General features: G+C 40.9%; 1 protein-coding gene across 1 annotated transcript in view; it reads left to right on the top strand.

Annotated features, from left to right (window-relative positions):
* AFF3 (ALF transcription elongation factor 3) overlaps nt 1-20,777 on the top strand; it is a 314,337-nt gene that overhangs the window by 274,530 nt on the left and 19,030 nt on the right. Inside the window, exons 12-15 of the mRNA XM_066313661.1 lie at nt 1,941-2,969; nt 4,219-4,343; nt 7,866-8,067; nt 10,661-10,788. Coding sequence (XP_066169758.1) covers nt 1,941-2,969; nt 4,219-4,343; nt 7,866-8,067; nt 10,661-10,788 — 1,484 coding nt within the window. The remainder of the gene's footprint in view (nt 1-1,940; nt 2,970-4,218; nt 4,344-7,865; nt 8,068-10,660; nt 10,789-20,777) is intronic.

The following is a 20,777-nucleotide window of genomic DNA, read 5'->3' as shown; positions in this document are numbered from 1 at the left end:
ACTTTTTATTAAACTTCATAGTTGGTGAATAGATTGGTAGGACTGCAGGTATTATGCCTAAACAGCAGACATACTGTTCTAGGAAAGTCCTGAACTGCCAGGTGATGACACTATAGCATGTAATCACTTTTTTCTGCTGGTTTACTGTGATCCCTTGAAATCCATGAGCCACCATTTTCAAGAATTACAAGATACATAAAGAGGCAGAATGAGATGTAACAGATGAATTGGAAGTTTTTTTGAACTTCCAAGCAGCACTCACTCTGACCTATACTTATAGAAGTGTATTTTTCCCCATGTGCTTCTGATGTATCTCCTTTTCTGAAATACACCTGAACAGTGGAAAGACTTCCATGTATAGTGAACCTTTTATTATATATCTAGTAAATTCACTATGTGCACAGTGAATGGCACCAAACAAATCTATCTGTATTTTCAACAGCAATAAAAAAATAAAAATAAAAATAAAAATAAAAATTAAAAAAAAAAAAAAAAAAAAGCTGTTCATTTTTAGATAAAGATTTAAGGGTTGTAAAAATACAGTTGCATCCCAGAGAAATACTGACCATCCATTTTCAAGATTTACAGCTCAGGAAAGAAATTCCTCATGCAAGATATTAGGGAGCATGCTTTAAAAAACATAAATTTAAGCCAGTCCTGCAAACTTCCCATAGGTCTGGGCTAGCTCAGTAATGAGCAAATTAGACACTTCAGCTAGAAGGAATATTTTTATCATATGAATTCCAATGTCTAATTTTTTTGCTTATTTTAGGAGCCTTTGCTCCATGTAGAGTTCATACAATCCTCAATGGGTGATTCTGAAGGCGACCTTGGCTGTGCAGAAAACCTGTGTTGCCCTCAGGCATCTACTTTAAATAAGAAGTAAGATAGTCTTTTAAGTTAGAGACTGTGGATATTCTCTCTTGAGCAAACTTTCTTCCAGAGCACTGATGGTTTTCATGTTCGACTCCTGACACAGTTTTTGATTATTCACAGGCAATAGCCTAGTGAACCAGATATTGGTTCCATCTGAGGAAATTAGGAAATTTTTTGCTTTGGCTTTTGTGGGGTTAGGTTATGGCTAGCCATCTACTCCATCATCTATTTCTTTTGGGGTGGTTTGCCTTTCCTCTTCATTTTATTACATTAAAATTACTGATTGCAAGAAGCACTAGAAAACAGTCACACACTGTTCTGAAATAACATTGTCTCAGCTGTGGTTACATTTGAAATCATGATTATCCCACTTCTTCCCTGTCCAAACACCATTATGTTTTAGACGTGTTCTTATAACTTGATAGTGTTTTGACAGACATTAAAAGAAAAACTAACAGCCACACAATACTCACAAAATGAACCCCTGACAGCACCACCACACAACAAATGTTTGTGGATTATAATGTCAATACCAGGCAGATTACATGAAGCGCCTGGTTAGCCTTCCAACTCCCCACCACATGCCACTTTGTATGCTATTTAAGTGCTTTCTGTATTTACTGCAATGGCACAGGACACAAAACACTAGCTTTCCTGATAGCTATCCTCCCCTAGCCTCAGTTGTACCCCTGCCTTGTTTTCCTCCCTATCTCCACTGCATTTTTTTTTCTATTTGCAAACTTGCAAGTGTTTCCCAGTAGGGCCAGTGGCAGTACTGCTATTGTGAATCACCCTTACAAATGATGCATCACAGAAGCTCTTCTCCTTCCCATCCGCAAACCCCATGTGAAACCACCAACATCCCCGCTTGCAAAGCACGAGCGCTGTCCTGCCGCGCAGGGCCGGTGCCAAGGGGCTGCCACAGCCTGGGGCGGCTCTTGACTCTTGAAGGAAAATCTCTGTGGTGCCCGAAGGGACGGGACCTTTCCGTGTCCCTGAGGGACCCCCGGGGTGGGGGCAGAGGATCTCGGCACTAAGCTCCTTGCCGTCTGTTTCTCTTTCAGCCTGAGCCGCCCTCGTCCAACAAGTGGCAGCTGGACAAGTGGCTGAACAAAGTTACCCCTCACAAAGCACCCATCCTAACCCACCACGATGGCCCGGCGCTGGAAGCCCATCCCTACTACGGCCGCGTGAAGGCAGAGCGGCAGGAAGGACAGAAGGCCCCGGCTGAGGGCCCGGCCGAGCCCCGCAGCGAGGACAGCCGCGCCGCCGCCGCCGCCGGGGACGGGCCGCGGCCCAGGACCGCCAACAAAGCGCCGGGCAGCAAGGGCGGCCGGCAGAAGTCACCGCTCGCTGCCGACGGCGGGCCGCCGAGGCGGGCAGCAGGGAAGAAGGCACCGCGGCGAGCCGAGAGGAGCTCCGCCGGAGACGGGCCCCCCTGCCCCAGCGCAGAGGAGCCCCCCCGGGCCCACGGCTTCCCCGAGAGCGCGGCCGGCGAGGCGCCCAGGGCCCGGCCCGCCGGCGGCGGCTGCAGAGCGGGGCACCGCCGGGAGCCCCGCTCAGCTGCAGCCGGTGAGAAGCGTCGGGCCCGAGGGCCCAGCAAAACGGCGCCCAAATCCAAGGAGTTCATCGAGACCGAGTCTTCATCCTCATCATCCTCCTCCGACTCAGGCTCTGAGTCGGAGCGGGAGGAGCGCCCGCTGCCCAAGGCGCCGGCGGCAGCCGGGCCTGAGCCGCGGGGTGCCAAGGACGCGGGGACCGGCACCGCCGGCAAACCCCACGGCGGCTGCAGTGCCTTTGGCTCTATTAATGCCAGGACTAGTAGTGAAATAGCAAAGGAGCTGGAGGAACAGTTTTACACCCTGGTTCCTTTCGGTAGGAATGAGCTCCTGTCTCCTCTGAAAGACAGTGATGAGGTAAAGTCGCTGTGGGTCAACATTGACTTGGCTCTTTTGTCCAGGATTCCAGAGCGTTTGCCCGAAGAACCGCTGGCCATGAGCGCCGGAGCAAACCAGGCGGCCAGCTTCCCGCAGGGTAGTAGTGCTGAACCCCCCGCAGAGAAGGGTTTACCGAAATCTAGAAGGAAACGCAAGGTGAGCTGCTGGGGAACCGATCAGAGGGGGTAGGGGAGCCTCCAGCAAGTGAGAGGCTGACATAGCTTGCACCCACGTCCAGTGCTCGATGGCAGCATCCTCTCCAGGCTGGTCTTTCAGAGCTGGGATTTGTCCCTGCTTTCCTCCTAGGGACTGGCCAAACCCCAGGGGAAATGCCGTCTCTGGAGGTGATGAAATCCTTGGCCTTGAGGGATCACAGCTCCTTGGAGACAGCTTTGACTGCTGGCGTGTGCCTTTGCGTGCTTTAGTGAAGGCACTGCCTTTATAGTAGCATCATTTTCTCTCCTGAGGCTTCTCTCAAAACCTGAGCATTTGGAAATGATGCTCGGGTCAGCAAAGGGACAACTGTCTGCTGTCTTGTCATTGTCTACCCAGTATCACTGTGTGTGTGGTAAAAGACAGCCTCTTTTCTCCCTTTTGACTGTCAGCAAGAGGCAAGCCCTTCAGTCCCAGCAGGGGCCCTGGCTTTGTGATGGATGCAATTGCAGAGACCTGGGACTTGACTGGTTCTGGATCCTGGCTCCCTCACACCCTGGTGGCCCCATTTTCGCTTGGGGCTATAGGTGTAGGAGTAGGACCATAGTCCATTAGCTGCCCCCTCCTCAGCAGCACTGTCACAGTGCTTGGGCGGGCACAGCCCTCTGCTCACACCCACCCTTCTGCCCTACGCCCACTCACTTTCTGGGGCCAAGGGGGAAGCCCCCACCACTCCATGGCTGGTGCTGTCCACCAAGCAGGCTTTCTGGTCTGTTTGTACCAATCTGACCCCAAAAGTCATTTTGAACTGGAATCACCATCTGCTCTATTTCTGGACAGTTTTGCTGTGCAACCAGTCATCTGTGGCCCTCTAAGTTACTCTAAGTGTGCAGATGCATCTGTATATTTTTGAGGACCATTTATCTAAAGCAGTCTTCCATATCGTTTTATCTTTCTTTATTTATTTCATTCTTCTTTTATTAGTATCTAAAAGGTGGCAACCCTGGTTCAAGTGGGGAAGTGGTGGAATCCAAGTTTTATATTGTACTCCTTACTTTACACACTGCCTCTTTAGACTTTATTTTTTAAGACAAAGAGAAATCATTTCTGATCCACGTTGGATATATACTCAAACAAAATATCACCATTCATAACAAAATGACAGAAAATACCAGCCCCTGACTTGTTGCAATATCTTTGGATCTGTAGTAAATCCAAACCATAAAAAATTATTACTTTTCTCTTCACTCAGTGTGAAAATGAGGAAGAGTGCAGAGACATCAAGAAGACTCATTTAGAGCGGGAAAGTTCTTCACGATTAGCTGCCTCTGCCCAAAGCATCACAACAGCAAATCACTGCAATGTGAATGAAAATAGGTAAGCTTTTTCCTTCTTCGTTACCACTGAATCATGCAACTAGTTGCAGTTTATTGCCAGGTGTTATTTTTTCCTTTAGTAGGATTTATTAATTATCTCATTTTATGTTGATAAATTACCCACTGTGTTCTCTGGTTTAATGATGAAATTAGTAGCTCCTGACACATTCATGTACTTGAATTTTTATCCTGTTGCACAAAGAAATTGTGAACTTAAGTGTGAGGCTCATGAAACAAGTAATTATAGCTAGAGCAGTGTGATTGTCCAAGACATATTCCCTAACACTGTGTTGTAGGCAGTAATTCACATATACAAACATCTTATAACCCTTTCTTTACTTAGACTTTCTTTACCTTCTTTACTTACCAGTTCCAAGGTTGAAGTTTGACTGTATAAACAGAATTATGTATCAGCTCTGTGGAAAAGATTGAAAAAAAAGTTCATAACAATGCCTGCAATTCTCAGAATATATTTGAGAATCAGTATTTTTGAGATTACAAGTATTCCATTCTGTTTAATTAGTAAGTATTCTAGGACAAGGAACTTAAGTCTTTTTAAAAAGTGATATTTTCGAAGGATATAGGGCATGAAACCAAAGATGAATATTTAGCATTTGCTGGCATGGTTTGTGCACACAGAGCCCTATCAATGTCAGAGCAATCACACTTGAGTTTCTCTGGGGGCTTCCAGCAGTCAAACTTAGACATGCACATTTTCAGAGTTCAGCTGCATGCTGCTTGGTACATGCTGGTTATCAGTATTCTTTTTTTAATTATTTTTCTTGTAGTATCAGGGTACTTCATGGGGTGAAACTGCTACCAAAAAAGGAACTCTTTGTATTTATTGTAGTAAGCTTTTCTATTGCACACATCTTTGATGAGATTGAGCGATTCTTGTCATTAATACCGGAAGAAAACTGATATGTACAGTGTTTATTAAAAAATATGAATACAATTTCTTTGTTCTGACATGTCACATACATCTCATAAAGTGAAAACAATGCCCAGAACAGTTCCTTTCTTGTGGGTGGTTGCATGCAAACATGCTATTCCTGTTACCCCAGTGTCATATGTTTTATGTTGCATTAATTTTCAGAGAGTAGCATGGCTGTCATAGCTTGCTGTGTCACAGGGTTAATTCTGTGCTTCCTGGAAGCAAGACAATAATTTCTGTGTTTCTTGACATTATATTCAGTACTTCCAGGAACAACTCCATATTAGAGAAACAAATAATTTCTGAAATGTACAGTCACCTCCTAATTCCTACAGTTGCCTCCAGAATGTTTCTGTGGTTTGTGCCAGTATGTAGGACATGATATCAAATGCTGATATTCCCACAGCTGAAGAAGGGCTACTGAGGCTGTAGTTAAACCAGCAGTGTAGATATCAGGACCTCATGGTCCTCTTGCAACCAGCATCTGCTCATGCTGGCACATCCTCTCTTCACTTACACCACCATAGATGCCTCTGAGGTTCTCCTGTAAATATACTCAAGAAACTTATTTGAAACCAAATCCTTTTTCCTTTTCCTTTTCCTTTTCCTTTTCCTTTTCCTTTTCCTTTTCCTTTTCCTTTTCCTTCTTCTTTACCACTTCCTTTTTCTTTTTCTTCTTTTTCTTATTTTGCTTATCCTTTTTCTTTTTCTATTTTATTTTTCTTTTTCTCTAGCTTTTTCCTTGTTTTGTTTTGGGGGGTGTTTTTTTGCCAGGGTAGTATTATTCATCGCCCAGTAAAGCCACCTAGAGGTTTTGGCAGCCCAGTTGAGGGCTGCAATAAAAGGAGCAAAACCCACTTCAGCCATGAGCATTTTCTGTTGTTGAATTACAGTCTGAGATGCAAATTAAGTAAGGTCCTGTTTGACAAGAAAGGATGCAGGCTCTGAGATACCCCAAATCTTTTCCACTGATATCAGATTCACAGTCTGCCCATTCCCAGCAGATCACAGCTCTGACAGTCCTCTGCTGCAAATTATCGTGCATGGCCTCTCAGTATAAGATTTGCTGCTGCATTTTGGCTTCTCACACTGTGTCTAGGTGCACCCTACTCAGTGTCCAGAGACCATGTAGGAGGAGTGCAGCACAAGTAGAAATTTCAGCTGCTCCTCACAAGTTCAGGGCTAAGCATTTGATGGTTGGGTATACTTCCAAAGAGGTGTGGCTTCCCGTGGATGCTTTAGGCCCACACTTTGACAGTGATATATAAACATGGGTAGCCAAGGCATGGGTTTATGTTTGAAAAGAGGGAAAAAAGCAACAGCATCAGCCTGCACATTCAACATAGTGCTAAAGATCTTATTTTTCTTACGGGGAGAGGAAGGGCACAGTTTTCTGTCTTTCACACTCTGAGTCTTGCTTTTGTAAACACCACTGGTCATTAAAGCAAAACACTTGACATGGTGTTTTAACAGTACTGTGCCATGTGAAACAGTAAAAGGTTCTGAATTACGATTCATGACTTCTTTTACAGCTACTTTTTAAAAAGACTTGCCAGATAAATGGACAAATGTATGATAAGAGCACATTTAATTAGCTCTGTTCCCTGAAATTATGTGCAGAAATGAAGTATAGTTTTTACTGTATTCTTTTTTGTGATTCCATTAAGTGTATATTGTCTGATACAGTAACTATAAAGAAGTGAGAATTGTCCATAAAAAGTAATAGGCTGAATAAAGGGAAATGTGACAGAGAAAGGTATAGTGTTAAAATTGTCTTTCTGACCTTAAACACAGTTTTAGTCTTAATGCCAACTATCTTCTTAAAAAAAACTTGCATTTTTTTGTGTGTTGCTTTGAGATTTTCAGCTAAATATTTTCTTCAAATTAGTGCATCTGAAGTTTATTCCTAGGTATATCTATATGGTCTGTCTTACTTCTCATCCAAAACTTCTCCCAAATAAATGAAAGCTGAAAATACTGTCTGTGTTACAGCTTTCTGCTTTAGAAGATAGAGCAGCTCACATTTCTGTATCAACTGTTTGCATATGTTTCCTTTTGTCTGCCTTATCAGCCTATCTGTCTTTGTCTTCTAAATCTGTGTTAGATTAGTATAAACACTGCTACCAAAGGCTGGGCACTGAGCACAAAGACAAGCCAGTCATCTTTAAACACATTTCCTGTTTTAGTTCACATATGGTTTTATTGCCATGGCTTATAAATTGTCACCTGTAATGGTGAAATAGGGCTCCATAACCTGAACTTACAGTTCAGAGCCTAATCTTCATCTCCAGCTATCCCTTAAGAAATGGTGAGCAAGTAGCCATTTATCTCTGTATTTTTTTTTCAAGTACTCCGCTACAGACTTTATATTAACTCCAGAATGACAATTTGCCTTGAAGGGAAAGAGAAGAAACATGATACAAATTTGTAAATGAACTCTTGGTCCCAATACTGTAAGCTCGTTTCCAGATACCAATAGACTTTATCCTGCCAGCAGGTTTTAAATTCAAAGTTTTGGTAATATATAAAACATTTACCTTTCTCAAAGCCAGCTTTGTGACACTCCATTACTGTAATTTCCATTTCCAGCTTGGCAATACCAATAAATAAAAATGAGAAATTGCTTCGGTCACCCGTCTCTCCCCTCTCTGATGCATCAAAACACAAATATTCCAGCGATGATTTAACTTCCTCCAGCAGACCTAATGGCAGCAGTCTATTACCTTCAATCTCCTCCAGCAAAAAACATAAGGGTGAAATCCAGTTGCAGCCACATCCTGGAGACTTCAATGTAAGTGTATGCTGTTGTTCCCAATAAAAAGCTTAGCAGTATATTTTCCACTTCGTATTGCAGTCTGTGATAGTTTTGCAGAATGTTATTAAAAAAAAAAAAAGTTGTAATAATGAATGTTATTTTCTAAGATCAGCTTTTCTGGTTTGGAGTTAAGCAAGGCATAGAAGAAAGGAAGGAGGGCAGGCTGTAAAACAGGCAAATAGCTAAGGCTACATAAGCAAAAGGTAAAAGCTAATGGCCCAAAACGAATGTCTTTAGGCCTCCAGAGCATTGCTTGGGCATGATGCAAGCCCCCTACATTCATGGTGCATAAGGCCCTTACAGTAGCTCACTTAGCCGCTGCCTAACCGTGGGTATGCCTGCAGACTAATTCTTCTACCTGTCTTAGAACAAACTTCTGCAGATTCTGCCTATACCAGTGACATCTTAGCACCAGCCTCACAACTCAGTTCCATCAGAGTTGTATTCATATCCTTATCAGAGTCTTGCTCACACTAAGTGTGCCCAGAGCACTCTTCCAGATAAGGCTGTACTACAGCACTGTGTTTTGGCCTCTGCCTTCAGAGCTCAGAGAGAGAGGAGTAGATGCTGCCCCCATTTCTGCATGAGTTCTGTGATTAGAATGCTGGAGTGAAAAGCCTGTTGGTTCTTTTGATTGAAAGAATTTCCATCTCTCTCTCTTATCTCATCTTTCAAAATCATACCCTACCCTCCAGCCTACAGGACACTGAGAGTAGATGGGGCAGACTAGTGTGACCTCCTCCCCATGACACTGTTCTGCTTTGTGTGAAATACCTAGAAGAAGCAATTTAGATACCATCATCTTGGTGCCCACTGCTGTAGCATCTAGAGAAGCTGTTAAAGTACTCTGCCTCCCAAGCTCCTCTCCTTGCTACAAAAGCTATTCATGGTTTTTATTCTGTATCTATTTGCTGTGTTTGTTATTTTGATGTACAAGATGCTTCAAAAGCCTAAGTATTAGTGCCTTCAAAAGCCTAAGTATAGTTTCCTTTACAACTAGGAAAACAAGCTACCTGAATTGTAGCAGTGGCCTCTTCCAGTAATTTTTGCTGTGGGGATAAGTAGCTCCCCTGTATCTGTTAAGCATATATGGGGTATTTCGGGGTTTTTTTTTGTTTGTGTGTTTGTTTTTTGAGAGTGGAGGAAGAAGCAATAAATATAATCTTAATTTTGGACACGTTTTCAAAACCAGGTTACCATAAATTGTGTTTTCCAAGAATCACACAGATATTTTTGGTAAATTGGAAAAAAACCAATTACATAAAATATTCCAGTAAAAAGGGCTTTAACATATTAACATATTATAGTTATTAATTTTTTTTCATTAATTAAACATAAAGTTTTAAACATTTTAACTTTCAAAACATAAATTTAGAAGTTTATAACCCATTCAGAATTATAATTATGATTCTTCACTGGGTATCTTGAAAATAATTTAAATTCCTTCACAGGCAAATGTGCTGGAAATCAAAAGTAAAAGGTGATTGCTTTATGATCCACACCCTTAGCAAATGCATTTCACTGAGATTTTCTGCATAGCCTAGCAATGCACCATTTGGTCAACATTTAACAACCTTTGCAATAAAATTCGTATATATCTGGTTATTCATCTGAAAACTTTAGCCTGATGAACTGATCTGGATGTGCCATATAGAAGAGGAGAGCTCATGAACTATAAATGTTAAACTTAGCTTTGTTTTAGCCCATCTTCCCATCTGGCACCCAACTGGCAGGCCCAAGTGGACTTTCAAATATCTGAGAGAAACTTCAAGCAAAACTTGCCCACAGTGGGCATTGATTCATTTGAGCTTTTTTTCCCCCATATCCCTGGTGCCTTTCTGCCTGTCACCTGACAATGGAACAGGATTTTTTGGCAGTGGTTATGAACTGAAAACCACCTGGGGACTTCTGTTTTACTCTATACCAGTGCACAGTGGTGCCTACAGCAGGTCACTTGATGGGATGAAGGTGCTCAGGCGGCCACGTGAAGAACAGGGATGCAGCTGAGGAAGTGCATGAGACCCTGCCAAAAGACATGTGCTCCCACTGCAGCAGATGGAAGTGATCTTTCTGATCACTTTCTGATCAAGCTGATGAGGGGAGCTCTGGAGCACAAAGAAACCTGGACTACAAATTCATACAACACCGACACATCACCAGTGTAGTGGGAAACAAGTCAAACGTGAGCCGTGCTCTCCTAAGCAAGGTACAATGCTTGGTTGGAAGCTGAAGGCAAGAGGTATAGCTTAATCTTCTAAATAACAACTGATCTATTCTTCAGTAATTCCACTTACTTGTGTGTCTGAGTGTTTTGATAGTCACTAATAGTTTAGCTCAGTTTCTTCTGTATATCATATTGAAACTCAAACCCTTTACTAAGTACTCTGAGCAAAATCTGTGAATTTTTGGCCATCAGTGTCAGGACTCTTACACATACTCCTTGCTGAAATAGCAGGAAAATCAACTTCCAGTTTACAACACAATACAAAGACACTCTGGTTTTTGTTACTTGGGTTTTTTTAACTTATTAGCCAATTCCTAAATGTCTTATATACTGTTTGTTGTCTAGAAAGCAGCTCACATCAATTCAGAAAATGTTCTTCTCTGCAATAAGCCACAGTTACAAACAGAGCCTTGGTCACCTCTGTCCACCACACCCAGGGACTGCAGAAGAACAAAGCTTATCTTCGATGATATGTGAGTACATATGACTTTAAAGTAAAGAAAACAATGGCATTTAAAGAGAGAAAAATACAATTTGTCCAACAGGAACTGAGACATTGCCTGAAATATTACAGTAATCCTTAATGTCCATTGAGAAATGAATGAGAAATACTATATAAAACCTTAATTTTTCAACATAAACCACAGAATAGTAGAACCATGGAATGGTTTGAGTTTAAAGGTACCTTAGAGATCACTGAGTGCCAGTTCCACTCTGTCGGAAGGGCTGCCACCCTCTGGATGAGGTTGCTCGAAGCCCTACTCAGCCCGGCCTGGAAGACTTACAGGTATGGGTAACTCCATAACTTCTCTGGGCAATCTGTTCCCATACTTCACCTCACAGTAAATAATTTCTTCTTAACAGCTAGTCTAAACCTACCATCTTTCAGTTTTGAGTCACTCCCTCTTGTGCTGCCACTGCAAGCCCTTGCCACAAGTCCCTGATCATCAGGGAGCAGCGAGGACTGGCTGTTTCCTAAAGGACAGGGAGCCAAGAGGCAGGATGCAGAATGCAGCTGGCAGGGGTCCAATCCCACAACACCTAAGCAAGCTGAGAGGGCAAGCCTGGGGTTGGAGTCACCCCTGCATCCTTGAGCCTTGACAGCTGCTGCTGTCATGTCTACTTCTCAGCTAAAGATATCACAAAGGCAGGGGAAGCAGGAAGCAGCAATGGTTATTAACATGAGTATCTGGAGGGATACCTGACCCTCCCCACTTCCACTTCATTCTTCACACATCCCTTGCTCTCCTAGTCTTAGAATAATTTAAGTATGTAACTGTCTTTCTTTTTTTGGTAAATTAAAAAAGCTGGTTTGTGCCCAAGGTCATTTAGGACATAGTATCATTTAGTGAATATCACAGTGAAATTGAAGGTTGAAATCCTAGTATCTAGAAAATCAAGATTCTTTTTGACTGGTAATGTTATGGCCTGCAAATACTGATATTTGTTTCTGGTTAGTGTAGAAGAGGTTATGTTCAAGGTATGCCTCAAACTGCCTGAAACTCTGAGCTGTGTGACCCTGGCATATTTTTCGTATTTCCAGATTTTCACTCCTGACATCTCAAACTCCTTTATACCAAAGGAAACCCTGTGATGACAACCAACCTGGTTTCCTTAGGAACTGCTTTCTACCAGAATTGGGATTTTTAATATTTTTTTAATTGTTATTACTGTTGTTGATATGCTTGTTCACACTATCTGGTCGCAAGGTTACTAGAGAGACAGCAGCATCTCATAAAAGGAAAATATATTCCATGTTTCCTACTCTGAAGTATAAATAATTTCTGTGGACTTCAAAAGGATGTAAGCGGTTTGTATGTCAAGAAGAGAGGACCAGTGAGATTAATTTTTGTGTATATTCATGGCAGCCATAAGCAGATGTAAGCGAATAAATGTAATCAGTTTTTCTGCCTCTTTTGGAGAAAACTCCCTCCCCTGTGTATATATCCTTATTCATTCTCTTTCTCCACCTCTCTCCATGTTTTTAACTCTCCTGGTACACTTATTCAACAATCTCCACTGCGGAAACTGTTTATAAGTATTACCTAACTCTTCATATCTCTTAAAATGCACTATCATTTATAATTTACTGGCAACTGCTCAAATTTTTCTGCAGTTTAAGCATGTACATACAAGGCAGAAAGGTGTCAGTCTCTGATAAAAGTCAAAATTGTAGGAAGTGCTCATCTTTGGATTAGAAAAAAAGCATAGAAACAGTTACAACAAAACTATTGTGTCTTCATCTGATTTTCCCTCAAGCTGCTGACAAAAAAAAAAAAAGGGGACTGGTTTGTTTTGTTTTTCCCCTAGGTTACAGTCACAGGAGATGGGCTTTGGTCACCATCTCTGTCATCTGAGAGGCTTTTATCACTAGCTTTCTCCATTAGTGTTACAAGTGATTCCTCTGGCAGGCATCTCCAATAAAACCATTTCATCTTTTCAGAGAGAGATATGAATAAACTGTTCATGTGTAGTGCCTTCCATGTAAAATATCCCCAAGCAACTTGTAGACCACTAAAAAAAATTCTAGGAAGGTAAAAAAGATAAAACACAGAATCAAATATGTCCTAATTTGGCCCTAAAAACCAGAAACAGTTAAATGTTTGTTGTGCTAACTAGAGGAGGGAGATTGTCAAACACTGCAGCTGTCATCCACAACTTGTAGCTGAGATACACCACCAGAATACCAGCTACACTGGATTTTCATTCTGAAATTCCTTTGCAGAGGAGTCACTGAAATATAGCAGATTAGACTGGCTGCAAATGTTAAATGTCAACAAATTTGACTCACGTGTTAGAAGGATCAAATTAAACATGGCAGCCTTTGCCTTTCAAATTTGTATAGCACCACAGCAGAGGATTTGAAGAAATGCAATACGGTAGGTCTAAATTATGTAGTAATCCTAATGGCAGCATTTGTCCTAAATGATGCCTATGAAGTATTTCATCTCATAATCCATGAAGTTCTGAATTACTGTAATCCAGCCATGGCTTTAAAGTCTTAATTTTAATCAGACTCTAAAGTTTTAAAAAGACTAAATCCCTTATATTTGATTTAAAACAACAATTAATTTTTTTGATCAGTCAGTGTCTCTTCAGTGTATTCTCAATTTATTTTCTCCAGATCATTGACAACAGCTGTCACTAGCAATAAATTGGAACACAAGTAGGTCAGTAAAAAGTATATCTTGCTTGGCAGAGTGCTGTATACACATACACTGCAGTATAACAGTAAATACAGATAACAGTCTTCAAAAGACAGGCAAAATTCTACTTCCCCTTGTTTGCCATTGTTTGCCAATGAATCTCAATATACTTAGAGGTACCCAGCACACCACAAGTGTCAATGACATCACAATGCTGTTTCCAGTAGAAATTTTTTGTAAGATTTCCTGGATTTTTGGCAATTTTTGCTCCATGAGGAGAACATTTTCAAGGCTACATAATAATGTTTCAAGCCATATTGAGTCCTTCTGTAATTTCACTGAATAACAGAATTCCCAATAACCACATTTAGGAACAAAGTCTGTTGTCCTTGAAGTGCTAGGCATAGACATCCTATGGGTGCCCAAGGACACCCTCCTTAAAATACTCCTTGTGTGGTATAAAAAAATATCAAAGTGTACCCAGCTTCCGAGCTTTCCTTACAGCTAAATGAGAAGCCCCATGCTCCTTGGGGTTATTTTTTTACTTGAATTTTGAGTTATAATTTCAAACTTGGGATGTGGTTTTTCTTCACTTATATTTTTTTTCTTGCCTTATAGGAGCAAGGTAATACATATTCTACAGCATTTTTTTAAGTTCATATTTTGTTGAATGTCTCTTCCACCTTTATGAGTTTAGGTGCTACAGATACCCATCAGCTATACATTGTCCAAGGGACAAATCCCACAGTGAGATAGAATTCCCATGTTTGTTTGACAAACAGTAAACTGCATACCCAGAAAATATTCACCTGTAAAGGTGTTACACATAGAGCTTATGACAATAAACTTCCTGGCACATCTCTTTGTTTTGACTTGAATCCCAAGTGTCTCATTTTCAGTCTTCTCTTCCTTGTTATTCCTCCTCAGAGTGGAAGGGAAAAGGCGCTCCTAGGTTTTGACTCACACATGTAGAAGTGATCTTACTTGAATTGTTCAAAATGCCTCAAGGATTCCTGGAGTATTTAAAGATACTTTTGTAGTGTTGAACACACCCTGAGGAGCACAGTTCAGGAATAGAAAGTGGCTCCTCTTTCTTCTCATCAGCAATCTAGAAAATAACTCATCAGACCAACACCTACAACACTAAGTTCCTCACAAATTCATATGCTTACTGTGAACTGCTCCCAGTTCCTTGGATTTAGGGGATTTCAAGACTTCATCTGACCCTCCGAGTCTTCCTCTTCTTCCCTTCTTACTCATGGCACCAAATTTCTCACATGTATGCTGACCATGAGAAAATAACGTTAGACATGCCAGATGCTGCCTCCCACGATTAGATAATTTAGCTGCCTGCTCTATGCAAGACCACGGGTCACTTTTAAAAGGACGCTCTATGAGGGCTTGTTTTGGTGGGAAATAGATACTTCATCAGCTCTAGCAGGAGGTTTTCACAGGGTATAGAATTTTCAGCCACTAGTCTCTGTCATCAAAGGAAAGCCAGAGCTATGGACCTCTTTTGAACTTAGCTACATCCATACCCCTCCTCTGCTCCTGTAGGCAAGTGGTTCAGCAGGCTTAGGTTTGTATGATTATATGATTAAACTGTCTTCACTCCCCAGACAAAGAACATTCACTGTCTCCTGAGAATAGTCCCTAGTCTATGCTGTCCCCAAGCTCTGCCCAGGCATTGTCTCAGACTGAGCTGAAAACTATGCCAGGGAGAATATTAGCAATTACACTGCATAGATGATCAAATGATAAATCTGGTATCCTTGCCCTCCTTGTTTCAGTTGCACAGGCATAGCAAAGGAATGAATGGTTCCATTGATGGACTCAGGTCTGAAATAGTATGAATATTTTGCCACTTAGGAAAGAGAATTTGTTTGTATCAGTTTATTTTAATGTAGCTTTTTCTTACTCTACAGGTTGACTAGAAAATATCTTCAGTCCATAGTAAATCATAACAGTAAGCAAGACGAGGATCTTCCAATTAGGTTCAGCAAACAGTCCTCCAGGTTCCAGAAGCAGAACTGAATTTCACAGGTGGGAGAGAACAGTCTCTTCCACTGGTGTCTCCTAGTCTTTCATCACCTCTGCATGATGAGCAATGAGCAGATGTCTGCAGTGAATAATGAGGATAGTCCAAACCCTCCAGCTCTTTGAGTGGTCTAGGTCTTACACTGAATACAAGGAAGTCTCATCTAATTTCCCATTGGTTTTGTTGTTCTACAACATCTCTGGTTCTTGACAGAGCTTGTTTTCCTTATGTTTTGTTTCTCTACTAATATCTGCAAGTCCATCGCAGTGTAACTGGGGATTTGTCTGCTTGTGCTGGATCACGGAATGGTATGGGTTTTCACTGCCCTCAATGCCAGGATTCATAGATGAGAAGTGGAAACAATAGTCTAGTGCCTCTATCTGAGGCTTAATTCCCAAGACAGCTTTGCTGTCCTTGTGGCAGTGGAAAATAACTTTACATGCTTTTGAAGAATGTGCCTCAAGTCCATTTTTAACAATATAATTACCCAGAAGTTTCCCTTTTTGACGGAAAGGTTCACTGCAATTGCCCTAGGGTGCAAAGGCTGTGATTCCTCAAGGATGTGTTAGAGCTTTTCTGATCATTCCTTCAACATATAATGGATATTTTCATCTTTCAGTGATGACAAACCACACTGGGAAATAATCATAATCTCTTTAGAGAATCACAGGTAGACCATTCAAACTTATTTTAGCCTGGAAATACCCTGTTCATTTTGAGAACCAGCAACAAGTCATGAAGCTGGAGAGAGGCTGTAGTAATTTAACACAGGTGAGGAACATCAATTTCCCAAAAGCCCTATCAGATGTTTTCCTCATCTTTAGTGCCTGGTTATGATTTCTTTCAAATTCTGTGATTACTGATGTGTCTTAGACAGGCTCCACAGGACAGGATCCCTGGACAGGGTCTTTGTTTCAGGATCACCTGCTTCTTTCAGTGTAGACACCCCATTCACTTACTCAGGCTTCACATGTACTCTCATCTCTCCCAGAGAGGCCTTTCTGCCTTTGTTTTTCAGATGCTTCTTGAGAATTCAAGGTGTGATTCTGTGGCATTTTAAAACAAAATAGATCTGGACTGCTGCAGTCCCGCCCTGTCTCTGTATGACTGATTATAAAGGCTGTAACTCTGTCTTGACTGAAATTAGCTTCATTCAAAACATATATTTAACATACATCAAAAGAGACAAAATTGTAGTCTATGTGCAAGCACACGGTGTTTCTGTCTCTGCTTTTAAAACAGGAACTCAAGTCCCTATGGTGAATACTTGTTTCATTCCTCTCTTCACTTGTACACTTTGCCCTTGTGTGTTTTAGTCTAGATATTGATTTCACATGGATATCTTTAAGTCATGAATCTGGGTCATAAACAGGAATTCATAGTAGATTTTGACTCTTTCTCATGTTCTTCTATATTTCACTGCACTGACATGATTAGTCAGGGGGATTTTGCATTTTTGCCAAAATAAGAGTCCCCACTTATTTTTATACTTCTGGATTTCATTTACATTAGGCTTTAATTTTGTCTGCTATTTTTTGCAACAGTAGCTCCCTCTCTAGGTATCTGCACTATTCATCTATTCTTCTTACCTAAGCTATTGACCTTGTTATACTAAACCCAACAAGATAGTAGTTGTGTAGTGTGTGATTGGGTAAATTTTTCTCACATTTAGCCCAACTCCAATCAGATCCTTTGTTCCTATCTTTCTGAAATGCCCATGGCTCAGTATTTATCTCCTGGCCTTCTTCACTTGCATGCTCCTCTGCTGAACTTCCAAGCCTCCTGGTTCTGCCAGGGTGAGCATGAGACTTCCACAGAGCTGGGTCCCCACTTTGGCAGTGCCGTGGGCTCTCCCCCACTGTGTGGGACACTATATGTGTGCCATGCCTCGGACAAAGCAGTGCCATGTCCCACAAAACAGCATTTATTTTAAGTGGTGGAATGGGCAGGAGGCTATGATCCATCAGGGGAGAGCACTGTTTTGTATAGTAACACCTGCTCAGCTCTATCATTCACCGCAAAGATGAACACACTGATCTATGACCCTGCATGTCAAACAAGCTCCTGACACATCCTGTTAAGAGACAGCAAATAGGCTGTGTACACCTGCCTTTCACATTATGTGGTTTTCCTGCTCTTACAGGATTTTCTTCTTCTCCTGGACTGAAAGTTCAGCATACACTGGCACAGCTTCAAAACTGGTCATGGCTTCACCCTAGAAATTTGCTAGCCAATTTCTTCTGATTGCCCCTAGCTCTGATCATTTTTTAAAGCTGCTCGTTTTGCTGCTCTACTCCTTTCCAACACATTCATTTTTTTAGGATTTAGATTACTGAAGTTGTGAAACTGGTCCTATATTTAGAATTATGATTTAAGCTGCTTTTACTACATGCAATTGTTGTACACTGAGGAAGCACTAGCTTGTTTTTTTACAACACTTCAGCAGTATTATCTCTGAAGGGTATTAAAATATGCGCTTGGCTACATTTATGATGTTTAATTGAACTTTTATTAGGTTTTTTTAATGTATCCTCATAAAGCACCATACAACAGTAAGAAATAATGTACAAGTGGTAGATTATGTAAATGAAGCAGAAAATGGTATAGTTTAGTATTTAGTTCATATAAAATACAAAAATTAGATGAAAAATGTGATTTTGAATGCAGTATAATTAAAATTGTATATTGGAGTCTAAGCTACACTGTACTCTGTAAATACCAGTGGTTGCTCTGAGTTCCGAGGAGATTATTTTGCAGTAGATGCTGATAAATTACTGTACAAAGTAAGGCTTTTATTGATTCACTTTGTTTGATTCTCTGCCTTTTTTTTATTGCATGAGTTTACATTTTTGCAATTACCTGCTAAACTGGAGTAAATTAAATTCAGAGGAGGCAGCAGAAGACAAAGGTGGCAGAGATGCACTCTAATGGCATGGAGCTAAATAGGATGAGAGAAATGTACACACACAGAGGCATTCACCTGGGTAGTGGTAACACCGCTCTTAGGAGCTCAACAGCCTGGAAATTGTGAAAGGCTGCTTCTGGCAGAGGAGTAATTACAATGCCCGCAGCCATCCCACCTCACGCTGGGATCCCGCGCAACATAACAAGCAATGGAAATGCTGTCCTTCCCGCTGGTTTTCAACAAGCTCCCAGGGAAAGTGGTGCCAAGGCAAGTGAGAGAAATTCTGGACAGTAGTGGATTGTTTGATAAATTTCATCCTGGATTCAGCCACAGCCATGCTACTGAGGCTGCCCTTGTCAAAGTCATAAATGGTTTGAATGCCACTGCTGAAAAGGAAGCCTGGCCTTGTTTGTACTATCAGATCTAGCCGTGGGGGGGTTGTTCTGTAAAAGGCTGGATTCTGCTGCAGTGCCTAGGTGACTGCCTGGTGTTGACTGAGAATGCGTTGAAATCGTTCCAGCGGTACTTGATTGCTTTCCCCAATCAACAGAGTAGGGTAAATTCTCCTCGAGAGCAGCCAGTTTCACATAATGACACTTGATCCCAGGGAGAATTCACCAGCGGCCTGACTTAGTTGGCTCTAATGCTTTACGCTCTTTCTCTTGCCATTCAGAGAGATATATGAGATGCATTAGAGCAGTGTATTAGAATTCTTTTTTGGCTTTGTTGAAGAGGACTATATTTCTAAAAGTACCAACAATCAGATATTCAGAAACAAAAGACTTTCTTGTGCAGTTTAATAGAGATAAAACATTTGTTTCTACATGTTAATTTGAAGTCAGACTTCTTTTTAATTTTTTTTTTAACAAGAGGTCTGAATTCTGTTTATAAATCTGGAGTGAAAGTGCTGATGCCGATAGATTCATACAGTTGTAACTAACTGAAGAGGAGAATCTGACCCAATTGTCTGAAAACCAGAAGTCACTGAATAAGTTTCCATGCGACTTCAGTTTACATTCATGACCACTAAACGTAAAGAGTCTCCAGTGCTGCTTCTGCTACTCACAGGCACTCCAGTTCAACCAGTAGCCTAGTACCAGAATTTTTTTATTCTTTTGGTTCTCTGGCTGTGGCAAGGATGTGATCTGCGGGGGGATTGAAATATTTTTCTGTTCTCTCATTTCTCAGGCTATAGAAAGGCTGTGATCTGCAAAGCTGACACCAAAGACCTGAAAAAGGGTTTTAGCCACAGATCTTTCTGAATCTCATCAGTGGGAAAACACATTTGCTTCTCCTCAGGATGCCTTTCATCAATAACATATAGTATCTGAAATTAGCATCCAGTGAGATTACCTGTAAAGTTTCCAGTCTGAGATTATCACCAGTGTAACTAAATAGGTCAGGCTGCAGAGGAGGTTTGCATGGACCTTTATTTGTAGCAGAGATGGGTTCTTAGTCACGGTAACTTCAGAGTCTGTAAAATCAGAATATGACTAACAAACTTCATAGATAAAAAATGTGCAGTATGCAAAAGAGCTATCCAGAATAATTAATTTATGCATTAGTTTTCTCATGTGTCTGCATGTGTCCATGAGCTTAGGCAACCTCTTATCTTCAAGGATCCCAATAAAAGATGATGTTTTTCTTATTTTTTCACTTCATGACATAATAATTTCAATTAGTATACTGAATTTTAAAAGACAGATGATGTTCATGTGCAGTGGGAACCTAAACAAAACTGAACTTGAAACATTTAACTCTCATTAAAAAAAAGGTAAATAATTAAATTTAAGCACCCCCTTTGTGATTAAAATGGTAAAAAAACATACATTGAATCTGTTGGACATTTCAGCTTCCCATTTTCATCTAACATGCACATTAGTTATCTGAATAGAAAGGTCATTAATATGTAGCAATAAATTGAAGAATAGTAGTTCATAGGTAGCATAAGGATATCAGAATTTGACTTGGCATGTTTATTAACGCTACTGAACAAGTTCTATTTAAGAAGCTAATAAAAATGATACCACATCCATTTTTTTCCCAAAGCATCTTAATTTATGTTAGACATGCCCTGATTTTTAAATCAATCTTGTATTTTTCCTATGGAAATACCTAAACATTCACATGGAGAATATATTTATGCTTTGCTTTTAAATGGCATTTTAGTAGCATCTTTTTTTATATTAGATTTTGCAAGCAGCTTAGTACAAACCAATGACTTCAGTTTCAGTGTTATTCTTAAACATCCCGTAGCAGGGCCCTCAATGCAAGTCTTCTTGGTTCAAGAATGTTCATGTCTCCTGCTAATACCTTCATTGCTAATCATAACTCAGGAGAATAAATCCTGCTGCAAGTTGAAAACCATTTTAC

The sequence above is a fragment of the Sylvia atricapilla genome, chromosome 2 (assembly GCF_009819655.1).
Source record: "Sylvia atricapilla isolate bSylAtr1 chromosome 2, bSylAtr1.pri, whole genome shotgun sequence".
In the NCBI taxonomy this organism is placed as follows: domain Eukaryota; kingdom Metazoa; phylum Chordata; class Aves; order Passeriformes; family Sylviidae; genus Sylvia; species Sylvia atricapilla.
The sequence above is the reverse complement of the archived record's forward strand: the minus strand, read 5'-3'. Positions and strand labels throughout refer to the sequence as shown.